Source organism: Carcharhinus amblyrhynchos, chromosome 1 (assembly GCF_965287045.1).
Source record: "Carcharhinus amblyrhynchos chromosome 1, sCarAmb.v2.hapA, whole genome shotgun sequence".
In the NCBI taxonomy this organism is placed as follows: domain Eukaryota; kingdom Metazoa; phylum Chordata; class Chondrichthyes; order Carcharhiniformes; family Carcharhinidae; genus Carcharhinus; species Carcharhinus amblyrhynchos.
Window position 1 is genome coordinate 177,623,519 of NC_137324.1, and position 17,733 is coordinate 177,641,251.

The 17,733-nt window shown below is 43.9% G+C and overlaps 1 protein-coding gene across 1 annotated transcript in view; it reads right to left on the reverse strand.

Moving 5' to 3' along the window:
* Positions 1-17,733, reverse strand: part of abcg2a (ATP-binding cassette, sub-family G (WHITE), member 2a) — a 78,578-nt gene that overhangs the window by 8,326 nt on the left and 52,519 nt on the right. The window contains exons 8-14 of the mRNA XM_080195827.1: positions 15,281-15,385; positions 10,641-10,894; positions 9,138-9,220; positions 8,924-9,013; positions 4,650-4,774; positions 2,435-2,589; positions 1,024-1,113 (exon numbers count right to left, since the gene is read on the reverse strand). Of these exons, the coding sequence (XP_080051953.1) occupies positions 1,024-1,113; positions 2,435-2,589; positions 4,650-4,774; positions 8,924-9,013; positions 9,138-9,220; positions 10,641-10,894; positions 15,281-15,385 (902 nt within the window). The remainder of the gene's footprint in view (positions 1-1,023; positions 1,114-2,434; positions 2,590-4,649; positions 4,775-8,923; positions 9,014-9,137; positions 9,221-10,640; positions 10,895-15,280; positions 15,386-17,733) is intronic.

Here is a 17,733-nt window from a genome sequence, read left to right on the forward strand (position 1 = left end):
CACCTTCTTCTGTTGGGAAAAAGATACAAGCATCTGAGGTCACGTATCAACTGACTCAAGAACAGCTTCTTCCCTGCTGCTGTCAGACTTTTGAATGGACCTACCTTGCATTAAGTTGATCTTTCTCTACACCCTCGCTATGACTGTAACACTACATTCTGCACCCTCATTTCCATCTCAATGAAAGGTATCCTTTGTCTGTTTAGTGCACAAGAAACAATACTTTTCACTGTATGTGACAATAATAAATCAAATCAAAGTTGATAAGTTTAAGTTTTTAAATTTAAGTTTTCAGTCAAGTTTGTTTATTAGTGTCACAAGTAGGCTTACATTAACACTGCAATGAAGTTGCTGTGTAAAAGCTGGTTAAAAGGAAACATGGGATAATTATGGATAAAGGCAAAGAGCATAAAAACAAGGAAGTTATTTATGCTGCGCCTTTACAACCCCCAATAGGCCTCAGCTCAAGCACTGTGTTCAATTCTGGGCACTGCATTGTAGAATGAAAGTCAAGGCTTTGGAGAGGGTGCAAAGGAGATTTACCAGAATGTTTCTAGGGATGAGGAAATTCAATTATGTGGAGAGACTGGAAAAGTTGTAGTTGTTCTCTCCGGAGTAGAGAAAATTAAGGGGACATTTAATAAGAATTATTCAAAATGAGGAATCACAAAATGGTGAAGAATTGTTTCCACTTCAACAAGGGTCAATAACCAAAGGATGTAGTTTTACACTAACTGGCAAAAAATGCAGAGTGGAGATGATGAGAATGAGTTGTCATGATCTGGAAGGTGCTGCCTGAAGGGGCAGTGGAAGGAGATTCAATTATAACTTAAAAAAGGAAACTGAATAAATACTCAACGGTAAAATTTATAGGACTATGGGAGGAGACACGTGGGACTAGGTCTAATTGGATAGCTCTTTCAAAGAGCCAACATTGGCACAATGGGCTGAATGGCCTCCTTCTGTACTGTATGATTCTGCAACCTTTTTTTTCTACAAATATCATAATTCCATGGTACTTACTGACAGGCCATATCGCGGGATGCTGAAATATCTCAGCCAAGACAGCCAAACTACAACGCTGGGCAGGTTCACCAGGAGGCCTGAGAAGATCTGGAGACAATCACAAATTGTTAACACTGATGTAGACTTTGTGGCAATATTTTGCTCAAAACATTATTTTAAAAAAAAACACCAACTACCACTCATTCTAAATCCAATGCAAGTAAGATATATAGAAACACATTAAGTAACATAGAAACAGAACCACTGACTGTGTGGGCAAATTGAGGGACGGGATCAGTGGTGGGAGGGCTGTTAAGTTTCTCTCAGGAAGTGACTGCCTTCAGGCCTTTTTAAAAGTGGATGGTTTTGACGGGGGATGGAGTGGAGGTGGGGGGTTGCGGGGGGAGTGGGTTGGTGGAGAGATGCTGATTGGCTTTTACAAATCAGCAGTTTGGACCCCTGAGGCAACCAAATCCCTGCTAATCCAAGGAGGGCAACACCCCAAGTAACTTCTTTAAGCCCCTTCTACTGTTAGACAGCCATGGTTCATTGAATCTTTGAATCCCTGCAGTGTAAAAGGAGGCCATTTGGCCCATCGAGCCTTCACCGACAACAATCCCACCCAGGCCCTAATGCTGTAACCCCGTGTATTTACCCTGCTAATTCCCCGACACTAAAGGGCAATTAAACATGCCAATCTACTTCTCCTATACATCTTGGGACATAAGAGAGCAATTTAGCAATGGTCAATCCTGCACATCATTGCTGCGTGGGAGGAAATTGCAGCTCCAGAAGCAAACCCACGCAGACATGGAGAGAATGTTGCAAAGACAGACAGCCCAACACCTTCCAAAGTAGTGATCTGGCAGTCTGGCCTGTATAATTGTCAACTTTATAGGAGAGGACAGCGCATGCCAGCCTCCTCTCCTATCCACATCAGCAATGCCCACAGCTAGGCAGGGTCACCCATCCCTCACATCTATTGGCTCACTACCATCCTTAATGAGTAATGTACAATGGGCTGGCCACTGATTGGGTCTCAGGTGCCAATGACAGTTCCCAGCGATGGATAGGAATAGTGCGCTATACATGCAGAAATTTGGGATCTCCTGACTCCACCATGGTGGGTTACCCCGCGGTGAATGTGGAAAGCCAACCAAAATTCCAATGAATTCAGTGGGTTAGATGCATTGGCCATGCTAAATCGAGCCTAGTGTTAGAAGGATTAGTAGGGTAAATATGTGGAGTTGCGGGGGATAGGGCCTGGGTGGGATTGTGGGCGGTGCAGACTCGATGGGCCGAGAGGCCTCCTTCTGCACTGCAGGGATTCTACGTTCTCCTGGACTAGAGGAAATTACAGAGAAAGGGTGAGTGAGAGGTATTTGAAGACACAAGAGCAAGTAAAAAAAAACAAACTGATGCAACGTACGATCATGAGAACAAACAAAATAGTAATTGTGAGGTTTGCGACAGATACAATGTCCTGTCCAGTTGCAACAGCCAGAGCCAGAGAAGCAGCTGTCACAGATACTTGGATTAACGTCAGCCATGCAATGAAAAAGGCACCAGGCTGGAGCTTCAAACCTGAAAAAGAAAAGATACAGAGTCTAATTTTCAAACTCTAACCTGTCAAAATCAACCACTGTATCTCGTTCTAGAATGCTGTGTCAGCTTCTATCTGGAACAAAGAAAATTGCATCAGACAGAAATACGAGGACCGGAATTTTGCAGCCGTCTATCATGGTGGGATTCTCTGGTCCTGCTGCAGCGAACGGAGCGCCAAATTCTCCGTCCATGTTCGCAGCAGCAGGGTGTGAACAGCTGGAAAATTCTGGCCCTTGATATTTAAAGCTTATTTATTAGTGTCACAAATAAGGCTTACATTAACACTGCAATGAAGTTATTGTGAAATTTCCCCTAGTCGCCACAATCCGGTGCCTGTTCGGGTAAACGCACCCTAACCAGCCCGTCTTTCAGGCTGTGGGAGGAAACCCACGCAGACACGGGGAGAATGTGCAGACTCCGCACAGACAGTGACCCGAGCCGGGATTCGAACCCAGGTCCCTGGCGCTGTGAAGCAGCAGTGCTAACCACTGTGCTATCGTGCCACCCAACTATCTGGCAAAGACTTGCTTTGTGCAGTCCGAATTATTTTTAACAAACGGGGGGAGGATCTTCTGGCTGAGCGTGCCCCAATTCTGGAAATTCCCACCGAAGATTAACGGACCTTTAAACGCTCCGCCAAATGTTCTGTCCCGCCCACTATGAATCCCGCAGCGGGCAAGATCAGTAAATCTCACCCACGATTATGATTTTATTTGTATTTTATTTATCAAGGCAATCTGAACAATGAATCTCACACTTTAAATATTGTTTGTTTGATGACTTGTGGTTGACATAATAATTTTAAAGAATATTTTCTTGTTAAAAAATATATATTTTTGCTTAAAATGTTGGATTTACTGTCCAACACATATTCATACTTTGTGGCTCCAAGTGTACATTTTACCTTTATACTTGAGTGGACACTACATTCAAAATATTCCTATTCCAGCAGTCACAAGGAGTATGGATGGAATTTTCCATTTGCAATGATGGATTTCATAGTGCGCATCCTTTTATGCTTTATTAATTCATGGGACATGGGCGTCACTGGCTGGACAGCATTTATTGCCCCTCCCTGATTGCCCTTGGAGGGTAAAGAACCAACCACATTGCTGGAGTCACATGTAGGCCAGACCAGGTAAGGACAGCAGATTTCCTTCCCGAAAGGACATTAGTGAACCAGATGGGTTTTTTCCGACAATTGACAATGGTTTCATGGTCATCAGTAGATTCTTAATTCCAGATATTTTTTATTGAATTCAAATTCCAACATCTGCCATGGCGGGATTTGAACCCGGGTCCCCAGAATATTAGCTGTGTTTCTGGATTAATAGTACAAAGAACAAAAACAGCCCGGGAAACAAGCCCTTCGGCCCAACGAGCCCGCGCCGCCATCTCAACACCACCAGTCCCTCTCTCCACCCATGACCCTTGTCTAAGTCTAGCGATAATACTACTGGGACTCCAGGGGCAGAGATCCCACCCTCAGAATGGCCAAATATCACACTTGGAAGCTTTTTAATTATGCATAGTCTCCAGTTCACCTGGAGGATTGGGAGCTAATTCGTCTGCCCACTGTTACTTGGTGAGGTCAAGGGCGCGGGTGCCACATTTAAACACTGCCCAAATGCACACATCTCACTCTGTCCGGCCCACCTATCTCCACAGACACACAGATGTCCAGAAATCAGAGGAGAAAGTCCGCAAGCCACCAGAAGAATGCAGAACCTTGCTTTGGTCACAAGGTCCTCCAGGCTTTAATCAGAAGAGATCACAGGAATATCTTAATCCCAGAAAACATGTCAGCCTCATCACTCCAGCCCAGAGACCATCACACAGCATGTCAGTATGTCTGTTAGCTGCCCCCAAGACATTTTCCAGTGCAGGAACAGAATTAATATCCCATCTGCTCTACCAAATTGTCATCCTTCAACTCCTTAGGGCTAATATTTTCAGGGATCTCACATAGCCATAGCTACTTTCTGCTCCCTAAGACTATCGACCCTTGGAAGCTTTGAATTCAAAATGTTGTTGCTTACCAATCAGGAAGTAGGTTGTAATTGTAAGTACAGTGGCTGGTGCTGTTCTCATGGGTAACAAGTCAACAAACAATTTTCCTATGAAGTATGAACTTATTCTGTAGTATCCACTGATATATTCATGTCTGTAAGTAAAATAAAATCACCATGACATAGCATCAAATATTGGAAATAAATAGACTAGCTACATTGTGCACTCTCCCACCAGGAGAAATAGCTTCTCTGGGAACTATTTCATGGAGACAATGAGATCTTGCCCACCTTATCTTATCAGCTTAGATCTTGTTTGTTTCTTGTGGGGACCATACATTAGGTTCAAATTGAACTTGATATTTGGAGCAAGCAAGGAGATGGATTCAGGCTTGCCTGGTCTATTCTGAGCAGTAGATTTGTAACTTTAAGAATGGAATAAAAAAAACACAAAAAAAAATGTTGGCCAGAGCTGGGCACGTTACCAAGGCCAGGACTGTGTCCTGAGGAACACACTAAAGCTGGGGGAAGCCACCTCAGAGGCACAATGGGGAAGGTCGTACGAGGGCTGCTCTTGGTTGTTTCGAGAACAGTCTAGTACTTCACGTCGTTAGTGTACGCTTAAACTGGACCAGATGCTGGGCAACATGACAGCTCAGTGACTATCACTGTTTGCTGTGCAGACACATTGATTTGGGCCAGTGTCTGTGGCAGTTTGCGCATTCTCCCCGTGCTTGCGTGGGTTTTATCTGGGTGTTCCAGTTTCCTCCCACGCCCCAAAGATGTGCTCTTAGGCTGATTGGTGTAATAAATTGTCCCTAAATTAGTCTTCCCTCAATGTGGAATGCCATAAGCAGAGACAAGGGTCATGGGTGGAGGGGGGACTCGTAATGTTAAAATGGCAGCGCAGGCTCGTTGGGCCGAGGGGCCTGTTTCCCGGGCTGTTTTGTTCTTTGTTCTTTGTCACTGTCTAACACCTTTCAGTCACAGTGCACTGACCAGAACCCCATTGGGCTGAATGACTCATACTGAATGTGCACAGTGAGTATTAAATGTAGCACAATTGCATTGAAGCTCCTCAGAGTGCAACCTGACCGATGCAGACAACTTAAATACTTTTGCATCATAGTGACCATTTTGAAATTCTGTAATTTTCTTTGACTACCTTGAAGTGCCTCAGAATGTAGCACGACGTTTGTAGAAAACCTAAATATTATTGCAGTGTGTCATGGTCACTTTAAAACGTTTAATGTTCTTTCAGATATTTTTACTAATAAAGAAATATTTTCGCAAAACAAAATGCTGGTAGAAGTCCCATGCTGCCTCCTTTCATCAAGGCCCTTGAATTAAGTGCCTGACTGGCCTTGCCCTGTCTAGTTGAGTGCATTCCTGAGGACCAAGGACCTCAGGGCAGAGATCCCACCCATTGACAGCTGCCGGACTCAATACAAAACCTTCTTTCATCGAATGTTGCATCAGAGTAAACCCCTCACTTTTTTTATTCTCTCATGGGATTTGGACATCGCTGGCTAGGTCAGCACTAATTACCCATCCCTAATTATCTGTAAGAAGGTGGTGAGCTGCCTTCTTGAACTGTTGCAGTTCATGTATTGTAGGTACACCCACAGTGCTGGTAGAAACCTAGACAATAGGTGCAGGAGTAGGCCATTTGGCCCTTCGAACCTGCACCACCATTCAATCAACCATGGCTGATCATGCACTTTCAGTATCCCACTCCCGCTTTGTCTCCATATCCCTTGGTCCCTTTAGCCACCAGGACCACATTCAGCTCCCTCTTGAACATATCTAACAAACTGGCCTCAACAGCTTTCTGTGAGAGGGAATTCCACAGGTTCACAATTCTCTGAGTGAACAAGTTCTTCCTCATCTCAGTCCTGAATGGCTTGCCCCTTATTCTTAGACTGTGACCGCTAGTTCTGGAGTTCCCCAACATTGGAAATATTCTTCCCACATCTAGCCTGTTCAGTCCCATCAGGATTTTATGTTTTTGTGAGTAAAAGCCCAGTCAATCCAGTTTCCCTTCACATGTCAGTCCTGCCATTCCAGGAATCAGTCCGGTGAACCTTCGCTGGTCTCCCTCAATAGCAAAAATGTCCTTCCTCAGACTGGGAGACCAAAACTGTACACAATACTCAAGGCGTAGCCTCACCAAAGCCCTGTATAACTGTAGCAAGACATCCTTACTCTTATATTCAAATCCTCTTGCTATGAAGGCCAACATGCCTTTAGCTTTCCTCACCGCCTGCTGTACCTGCATGCCAACCTTCAGCGACTGTTCCACAATGACACCCAGATTACGTTACACTTCCCCTTTTCACAAACTGCTGCCATTCAGATAATAATCTTCCTGTTTTTGCCACTAAAGTGGATAACCTCATATTTATCCACATTATATTGCATTTGCTAAATATTTATCCACTCAGCCAGCCTGTCCAAGTCACCCTGTAGCCTCTTAGCATCCTCCTCACAGTACACAGTGCCAGCCAGCTTAGTGTCAAGTGGAAATTTGGAGATATTGCATTCAATTTCTTTGTCCAAATCATTAATGTATATTGTGAACAGCTGGGGTCCCAGCACTGAACCCTGCGGCACTCTACCAGTAGACTGCTGCTCTGAAAAAGGACCCATTTATTCCTACTCTCAGCATCCTCTCTGCCAACCAGTTCTCTAGCCACATTATCCCCAATATCACGAGCTTTAATTTTGCTCAATAATGTCTTGTGTGGGCCCTTGTCAAAAGGGAGTTCCAGGATTTTGACCCAGTGACAGTGAAGAAACGGCCGATATATTTCCAAGTCATGATGATGAGTGACTTGGAGGGGAACTTGTAGGTGATGGTGTTCCTAGGTATCTACTGGTCTCTAGGTGGTAGAGGTTGCAGGTTTGGAAGGTGCTGTCAAAGGAACGTTGGAGAGTTCCTGCAGTGCATCTTGTAGATGGTACACATGTTTGTCACTGTGCGTTGGCGGTGGAGGGAGAGTGTTTGTGGATGGGGTGCCAATCAAGTGGGGCTGCTATGTCCTGAACAGTGTTGAGCTTCTTGACTGTTGGAGCTGCACCAATCCAACCAAGTGGAGAGAGTTCCATCATGCTCGTGACTTTTTCCCGGATGGATTGTGGACAGGTTTTGGGAAATCAGGAAGTGAGTTACTCTCAGCAGAATCCCTGACCTCTCAGTTTTTATATAGCTGGGTCCAGTTGAAGTCAATGGTGACCCCCAGGATGTTGGTATTGACGGATTCAGCAATGGTAATACTATTAAATGTCAAGGGGAGAGGGTCAAATTCTCTCTTTGTTGGCGATGGTCATTGCCCAGCACTCTTGCAGCGTGAATGTTCCATGTCATTTATCAGTCCCAGTCTGAATGTTGTCCAGGTCTTGCTTCACATGGACATGGACTGCTTGCAAAGAACTCCCATGGAATGGAGAGCATGTTTGTCATTCACAGCCATTTCACATTGTGATGATTTGGGATCGACATTTATGAACAAGTTCTTGAAGGACTGTGAAACGCCTAGTCTAGAGATGGAAATAACGTGATTCTATAGGGAATGTTGATGGTTCCTAATTATATTTAAAATTTTGCATGTGAGAAAGAAAGAACAAAAAGAAAGATTCTGTTATAAACACAAGGTATTAATTAATTTAATTGGACCACAGTTTACCCATGTCATTTCAATTAAATTAGCCTGTTATTGGGCATTGAAATTTAGAAATGAAGATGTTTAGAAAACTAGAACACAAGAATCAGAAGCAAATGTAGGCCATTTGGCCCCTCGAACCTGATCATGCAGTGGTCCTTAACTTCATTTCCCTGCCTGTTCCCCAGACCTTTGACAGGGATTGATTTTCCCAACATTGCACAGAGTGCTGGAGCAAGCGAGAAAATCTGTGGGAAACTCGCTGGTTTCACTGCTGCCTTTCCTCGCTCTGTGCAATTTCAGAGCACTGGTGAGGATCACATAACGTGGAGATGCCGGCGTTGGACTGGGGCAAGCACAGTGGGAAATCCCACAACACCTGGTTAAAGTCCAACAGGTTTATTTGGAAGCACAAGCCACTAGCTTTTGGAGCGCTGCCCCAGTGGCTTGTGCTACCAAATAGATCTGTTGGACTTTAACCTGGTGTTGTGAGACTTCTTACAGAGCATCACATAGCCAGCTTGGGCTATTCCTAGACGTTGAATATTTGTAAGCTGCAAATAGATTTTTAATCAGAATTCTAAATTCAGGCGAACAAAACGGGTTGGGCATTAATGTCAAAAAATCAAAACTGTTACCAACATGAAGATCTTCTTTTCCAAGATAAACAGCTCAATAATGGATACGCTGCTGAAACACTGGTTGGTGGTCAGAAAGAACATTGCACCAGTTCTGTAAGAAAGCAGAAACAATCAGGAGTGTGTTTGTTATTTATTCCAGATCTTTCACCCATCGTGTTCCACCAAGGGCTTTCAGTGTTTCTGTTAAGCGCTGGAATCTGTGGCGTTATACTCACCTGTTCTGAATTCCCGTTAGATTATCCTCCACTCCAAAAAATATTGCTCCCACAATCAACCCCAGGACAAGTGTAATCAGCACCTAATGACATCAGCAAAGTTGATTAGAACAATAAACACTTCAGGATGGTGGCACTAATCTTCAGTCCCTTTGTCTCAGGTCCATGACATCTTTGTCAATCTCTCCTTAACTCTGACTTCTCATTGACTTTCCAGTCTGCCCCGACCCCTTCACTACGTAAATCATTTATCACATTTCAAATCCTTTCCAGTTCTGCAGAAGGATCAATGAATTTGAAACATTTAACTCTGCTTCTCTCTTCACAGATGCTGCTACACTTGCTGAGTATTTCCAGCATTTTCTGTTTTCATTTCAGATTTCCAGCATCCGCGGTATTTTGCTTTTAATCAATAATTAATAAATTTTATTAACCAAGAGAGGAGGAAGGGGGGGGGTAGGGAAACACTAATGCAGTGTTTGGGGCAAAAGGAAGGGGGCGGCACAGTGGTTAGCACTGCTGCTTCACAGCTCCAGGGTCCTGGGTTCGATTCCCAGCTCGGGTCACCGTCTGTGTGGAGTCTGCACATTCTCCTCGTGTCTGTGTGGGTTTCCTCTGGGTGCTCCGGTTTCCTCCCACAGTCCAAAGATGTGCGGGTTAGGTTGATTGGTCATGCTAAGAAATTGCCCCTTAATGTCCAGGGATGTGTAAGTTAGAGGGATTAGTGTGTATAATATGTTGGGATATGGGGATAGGGCCTGGATGGGATTGTGTTCGGTGCAGACTCAATGGGCCGAAGGGCCTTTTTCTGCACTGTAGGGTTCTATGATTCTCTCATTTGACTGACTGTCCAACCTTGCTACAGCATGTTTGCTTGTATAAGGACAGTACGTAGTCTCACAACACCAGGTTAAAGTCCAACAGGTTTATTTGGTAGCACGGGTTTTTGGAGCGCTGCTCCTTCATCAGGTGAGTGCAGGATTTGTTTCACAAACAGGGCAATATATAGACACAGACTCAATTACAAGATAATGGTTGGAATGTGAGTCTGAACAGGTAATCATGTCTTAAAGGTACAGACAATGCGAGCGAAGAGAGTTAAGCACAGGTTAAAGATGAATGAATTGTCTGAAGCCAGGACAGTAAGTGAGATGTTGCAAGCCCAAGCAAGACGTGGGGGTTACAGATAGCGTGACATGAACCCAAGATCCCAGTTGAGGCCTTCCTCATGTGTGCGGAACTTGGCTATCAGTTTCTGCTTAGTGATTTTATGTTGTGTGTCTTGAAGGACCGTGCAAGAACAGTGATTGTGCTAGAAGACAAGTCACATGAAATGCTTCGGGGATTTTCTGTCAGATACGATCAGACATTCTATAAATGCAAATTTTCCTCCTTTATTTTAGCGAAATGTGTCACTTAATCAAAAAGAAACGGACAGTGCGTGAGGGCAGTTTCTTCACCTTGCATTTCAGCTTCACGACGAACAGAAGGATTCGTTCTTACCTGAGCAATAGAAGCCTGGGGATTCCTCAGGAGGTTTACGACAGATCGTTTTGTCACCCACTTCAGTTGGTGGAAGAACGATGTGGCGTAGGTAATGCGCCGGGCAATTGGCACCAAATTTCCGTCTTCCCCACCGGACAGCTTCTTTAATTCTGACATCGTTTCACTGTAATAGGAGGATTTGGAGTATTCTTCTGCTAGCTTCTCTGCTATGGTACTGTCTTTCTTTACATCAGATGCGTCAAGAGCCATTTCTATGGTCGGAGGCAAACCAAACACTTTAATAAGCTCTTTAATCAACCCCACAGCATTTAAATAATTTAAATCAGTTCGCTTTGCAAAACCAGTATCTCATTGTCTAGCTGAGCACTGAAATGCCTGGACGGTGTGGACAATGGTTGCAAACGAAAGCTAGGACAGAGAGTTATGTTAAAAGCAAATTATTGTGGATGCTAGGATTGGAAACATAAACAGGAAGATGCTGGAAAAATCTCAGCAGGTCTGACAGCATCCACGGGGAGAGAATAGAGCCAATGTTTCGAATCTGGATGGCTCTGTGTCAGAGCTGAACAGAAAGTTGTGTCTTGTCCAGTTCAGTCCGTGTGCCCTGTTAATGATCCGAGAAGTGTAAATGACTGTCAGATAATCTCTCTGCTGCTGAAAATTAACTATTACAGATGTGGAGTCTCATTCCTTCAGATTTTAATTGTTGATTTGATTTATTATTGTCACATTTACTGTATTAACAGACAGTAAAAAGTATTATTTCTTGCGTGCTATATGGACAAAGCACATCATTTATACAGAAGGAAATGAGAAAGTGCAGAATGTAGTGTTACAGTCATAGCTGGGGTGTAGAGAAAGAGCAACTTAACGCAAAGTAGGTCCATTCAAAAGTCTGATGACAGCAGGGAAGAAGCTGTCCTTGACTCGGTTGGTACGTGACCTCAGACTTTTGTATCGTTTTCCTGACAGAAGAAAGTGGAAGAGAGAATGTCTGGGGTGGCTGCTTTTCCGAGGCAGCGGGAAGTATAGACAGCGTCAATGGATGGGAGGTTGGTTTGAGTGATGGACTGGGCTACATTCACAATCCTTTGTAGTTCCTTGCGGTTTTATTGGAGATCTTTCAAAGTATTTCATTTAAAATTAAAACTTCTTTCACCTTTCCATTCAGACCCTTTTCCTCCCTTGCTCTAATTCTGATCTTTCTTTCTGTACGTCATTTCTTTTTCTGTACCCGATTTAACATTGAATTCGTCCTCTAAGGCCAGCTCAGTGGTTAGCACTGCTGCCTCACAACCCAAGGATCTGGGTTCAATTCTGGCCTTAGGTCACTGTCTATGCAAAGCCTGCACATTCTCCATGTCTGCATGGGTTTCCTCCGGGTGCTCAAGTTTCCTGCCACAGTTCAAAGATGCTCCTGTTAAGTTGATTGGCCAAACTAAATTGTCCCTTAGCATCCAAAGATTTGAATGTCAGGTGAATAGGCTATGCTAAATTGCCCCTTAGTGTCCAGAAGATGTGCACCTTAGATGGATTGGCCATGTTAAATTGCCCCTTAGTGTCCAGGGATGTGAAGGTTAGGTAGATTAGCCATGGTCAATGCGTGGGATTACAGGGAGGGGGGGGTGGGGTTTGGGCCTGGGTAAGATGCTCTTTTGGAGAGTTAATGCAGACACAATGGGCCGAGTGGCCTCTTTCTGCACTGTGGGGATCCTATAGTTCTAATTGAATAGAGGAGCTGGGCTCAGTGCTGGCTTAAGTGTCAGTGCTGAACCTGTCCGTGTGACCGGCAAGCCCCGGGTTGATTTCACCATCAAAAAGCTGTTAATTAGTGCAAGACTCCCACCTCTCCAACTGGGAGGAAGTCCTGCCTCCAAGAACTGCTGGCTCATTCAATGGGAGTTTGTCGATTTCTCAGCGGAAAGAGTTGTCCATGACTGAGCGGCAAATTCCAAGACCCAGGATCATGTACTGAATGATACACTAAAGCTTGGGGCAGCCACACTCACAAAGGAGAAAAGCCATAGAACATTACAGCACAGTACAGGCCCTTCGGCCCTCAATGTTGCGCCGACCAGTGGAACCAATCTAATGACCCTCTAACCTAAACTATTCCAATGTTATCCATATGCTTACCCACTGACCATTTGAACGCCCGTAAAGTTGGCGAGTCCACAACTGCTGCAGGCAGGGCATTCTACGCCCTTACTACCCTCTGAGTAAAGAACCTACCTCTAATGTCCTGTCTGACTCAAAGTCCCTTAGACATGGCTCAGGCTGTGCCTGAAATAGAATGTAGACTGTAAATATTTATATATGTATGTACTTTTTAATTCTTTTGTGGGATATGAGCGTCACTGGCTGGGCCAGCATTTATTGCCCATCCCTAGTGGTCCAATGGCAGTTGAGAACCAAATACATTGCTGTGGCTCTGGAGTTACATGTAGGCCAGACCGGGTAAAGATGGCAGATTTCCTTCCCTAAAGGACATTAATGAACCAGATGGGTTTTTTCCGACAATCGACAATGATCTCATGGTCATCAGTAGATTCTTAATTCCAGATATTTTTTATTGAATTCAAATTCCACCATCTGCTGTGGCGAGATTCGAACCCAGGTTCCCAGAACATTAGCTGAGTTTCTGGATTAATAGTGGTATTATCGCTAGACTATGCCATTCCCTCCCCTTTTGAGGCAACTCAGAATACAACAAATTGCATGGAGGAAAAATGAGTTCTATTGCACCTCCTGTAACATTTAACTTGAAATGTTTCAGTAAGTACTTCTACAGATTTTTTTGAATATATGTATTTTTGTGAACAAGAAAAGGAACAAACAAGAGGTTCAGACCAGACCAAATGAGTGTCACCCTGTGTTTGAGCTGGTCTGCAGAGTAAAGGCTGTAAACTATCGCCTAGTTGTCCAGAATTCCTTTAATCACAAAGCTATCGTCTGCCAATTTTTGTCTCCTGTCAGGAAGCCAATTAAAGGTTCAAGTAACTTAGTAAAAAAAAGTGTCGTGTTTTCATTACAGGTAAATAATTATCAAAGTTAAACTGTTATCAAAACATGACATATTCTGGGGGTAATTTTGTATTCGGAAAAAGATACATAAACTTTTTTTTTACTTGATTTAATTTGATTTTGATTTGATTTATTATTGTCACATGTATTTGTATACAGGGAAATGTATTGTTTCTTGTACACTATACAAAGCATACCATTCATAGAGAAACAGAAGGTCAGGGGGCATGGAGTTGGGGGTAGGGTGTTAGCGTAGATAGAGGACTGGTTGTCAAATAGGAGGCAGAGAGTGGGGGTTAATGGGTGCTTTTCGGATTGGCGGATGGTGACTAGTGGAGTGCCCCAGGGGTCGGTGCTGGGGCCTCAGCTATTTACCATTTATATAGATGATCTGGAGGAGGGAACCGAGTGTAGGGTGTCGAAATTTGCTGATGACACCAAAATTGGTGGAAAGGCAAATTGTGTGGAGGGTGGGGAGAGTCTACAGAAGGATCTAGATAGGCTGGGCGAATGGGCCAGGAAATGGCAAATGGAATTTAATGTTGGCAAGTGCGAGGTTGTCCACTTTGGTAGGAATAATGGTAGGAAGGATTATTACTTACGTGGAGAAAAACTGCAGCAGGCGACGGTGCAGAGGGACCTCAGGGTCCTTGTGCATGAGTCGCAAAAACCCAGCTTGCAGGTGCAGCAGGTGGTCAGGAAGGCGAATGGGATGCTGGCCTTCATAGCGAAGGGGATTGAATATAAAAGTAGGGAGGTCTTGCTGCGGCTGTATAGGGCATTGGTGAGGCCGCAGCTGGAGTACTGTGTGCAGTTTTGGGCGCCATACTTACGCAAGGATATTTTGGCCTTGGAGGGAGTGCAGAGGAGGTTTACTAGGCTGATGCCGGAGTTGAGGGGGTTGAGCTATGAGGAGAGGCTGAATAGATTAGGCTTGTACTCGTTAGAGTTTAGAAGAATGAGGGGAGATCTCATTGAGACGTATAAGATGATGAATGGGATGGATAGGATAGAGGTGGAGAGACTCTTCCCGCTCAGAAAGGATGGTAGGACTAGGGGGCACAGCCTCAAGATAAAGGGGGGCGCGGTTTAGAACGGAGTTGAGGAGGAACTTCTTCACTCAAAGGGTGGTGAATCTCTGGAATTCTCTGCCCATTGAAGTGGTGGAGGCTGCCTCGCTAAATATTTTTAAGACGCGGGTTGATGGGTTTTTGATGAGAGAGGGGATTAAGGGTTATGGGGAGAGGGCAGGAATGTGGAACCGAGCCACGACAGATCAGCCATGATCTTATTGAATGGCGGGGCAGGCTCGAAGGGCTAGTTGGCCTACTCCTGCTCCTATTTCTTATGTTCTTAAGGTGCAGAATGTAGTGTTACAGTCATAGCTAGGGTGTAGAGAAAGATCAACTTAGTGCCAGATAGGTCCATTCAAAAGTCTGACAGCAACAGGGAAGAAGCTGTTCTTGAGTCGTTTGGTACGTGACCTCAGACTTTTGAATCTTTTGCTTGACGGAAGAAGGTGGAAGAGGTAATGTCCAGGGTACATGTTACAATTCATTATCATGAACAATCAACCAATATTGTCTATTTGAATCCCATTGTATTTACTGTACCTGGATCCAAGTCCACAACTTTATTCACATTGATTGCAGTCGAGTCTCCATTGATAATGTCAAGAAAAAAGTCAGCAGGATTGTTAAATGGCTCACAGCTGTATCCTGATCAAACAGATTTTTTAAAAAAAGCAAGAGTGAATGTTAACCCAAACAATAAAACATCAAATTGTTTAGTTTTCACAATTATTGACAGTTTGGGTTGTCTAGTTCCTAATGGCTCTTGGAACTGTCCAATCATCCAGCAACTCTTGATCATTCACATCCCATTGGTTATCTCTGAGTTATTGAATCATGGACTAGTACCACACAGTAAGAGACCATTCAGCCCTTCAGGTTTGCACAGGCTCTTTCAAAGAGCAAGCCAGGTGGTTCCATTCATCTGCTCGTTCTGCCATCCATGTCCTTTTTCTATCTTTTAACAATTCACTCAAATTCATTTGGAAAGTTCCTATTGGATTTGCATCCATCACCCTCTCCCAGACGCTGTAGGCCAAATCCTAACCAATCATTCTGTTAAGAGGGTTTTCCTCATGTTACCTCTGCTTATTTTAGCCCATCGCTTTAAATCCTTTCCCTCAAGTTATCCTCCCTTTACTGACTAGAACCAGCTTCCCAATAAACATTATATCAAAATATTTCATGAGAATTTCCAATGAATTGTGTGGAGGAAAGTGAAATGCATCAGTCTCCAGAACTTTAGATACAAAAGAATATTATTGCATTGGAAACAGTTCAGTGAAGGTTCACTCAACTCCTGAGATGAAGAGCTTACCCACTGAAGGAAGGGTGAACAGGTTGGGTCCACACCCATTGGAGTCTCAAAGAATGAGAGGTGATCTTATTGAAACATTTAAGATCTCGAATAGGATGAATACCAAGAGGATGTTTCCTGTTTTGGGAGAGACTAGAACCAGGGGACACGGTTTAGAAATAAGAATCCCCTTTTAAATGGAGATGAGGCAAATTATTTTGGGTGGCATGGTGGCACAGCGGTTAGCACTGCTGCCTCACAACGTCACAGACCCAAATCCAATTCCAGCCTTGGGTGACTGTGTGGAGTTTGCGCGTTGTCCCTGTGACTGGGTTTCCTCCAGGTGCTCCAGTTTCCTCCCACAGTCCAATGATGTGTATTAGTCGTGCTAAATTGTCCCAAGATGCGTAGATTTGGAGAATTAAATATGTGGGTTACAGGAATAGGGCCTGCTCTGTTGGAGAATCAGTGCAGACCTGATGGGCTGAATGGCCTCCTTTTGCACTGTGGGGATTCTATGAATCCACTAGAAGACTCTAACAATTCGGTTTTGAATTATATGCCATCCCCGCTATTATTTTCCCAGTGTTTTCTGGGCCATTATATTTTTATAACTGTGAGCTGGCAGATGGCAGCTAAGTTGTCAGCTGTGGTACAGCTGGTAGCCCTCTCATCCTAGAGTCACAAAGTTGTGGGTTCAAGTCCCACTCCAGGGGTTAGGTACAAAAATCCAGGCTGATACCCCAACAAAGTACTGAGCGACTGTCACCTATCTTTGAGATGAGATATTAAACTGAGCCCGGTATATTCTCTCAGGGACATGTAAAGAACCATGGCACTATTTTGGAGAAGAGTAGGTTAGTTCTTCCTGGTATCCTGGCCAATATTTATCATCCAATCAATATTACAACAATAGGTTCTCAGATCCTTATCACATTGCTGTTTGTGGGAGCTTGCTGCGCACAAATTGGTTGTCGCATTTACAACAGTGACTACATTTCATTGTTTCTAAAGTTATTTGGGATGTCCTGAGGTTATGAGGGCACTTCAAAATTCACAATGCAATCGGGCAGAGTCAGCATGGTTTTGTGAAAGGAAAATCAGGTGTGACTCATTTGCTAGAGTTCTTTGAGGAAGTAACAAGCAACATGGATAAAGGGGAACTTGTGGATGTGCTCTACTTAGATTTCCAGAAGACATTTGCCAAGTTGCCACATGAAAGGTTAGTGTGCAAAATGAGAATCTGTTGTGTCGGAGGTAACATATTAGCATGGATAAGTGACTGGTTAGCTAACAGAGGACAGAGAGTAGGCACAAATGGGTCATTCTCAGCTTGGTAAGATGTGATGAGTAGAGTGTCACAGTGATCAATGCTGGGGAATCAGCTGTTTACAATTTATATCAATGATATGGATGAAGGGACAGAATGTAAGGTTGCTAAATAAGATAGGTAGAAGAGTAAGTTGCGAAGAGGATATATGGAATCTGCAAAGGGACATAGATAGGTTTAGTGAGTGGGCAAAAAATTGGCAGATGGAGTATAATGCGGATAAATGCAAGCTAGTCCATTTTGGCAAATAGAATAGAAAAGCAATATACTATTTAAATGGAGAGAGATTGCAAAACTCTGAGGCACAGAGGGATCTGGGTATCCTGGTGCGTGAATCACAAAAGGTTAGTCCACAGGTACAGCAAGTGA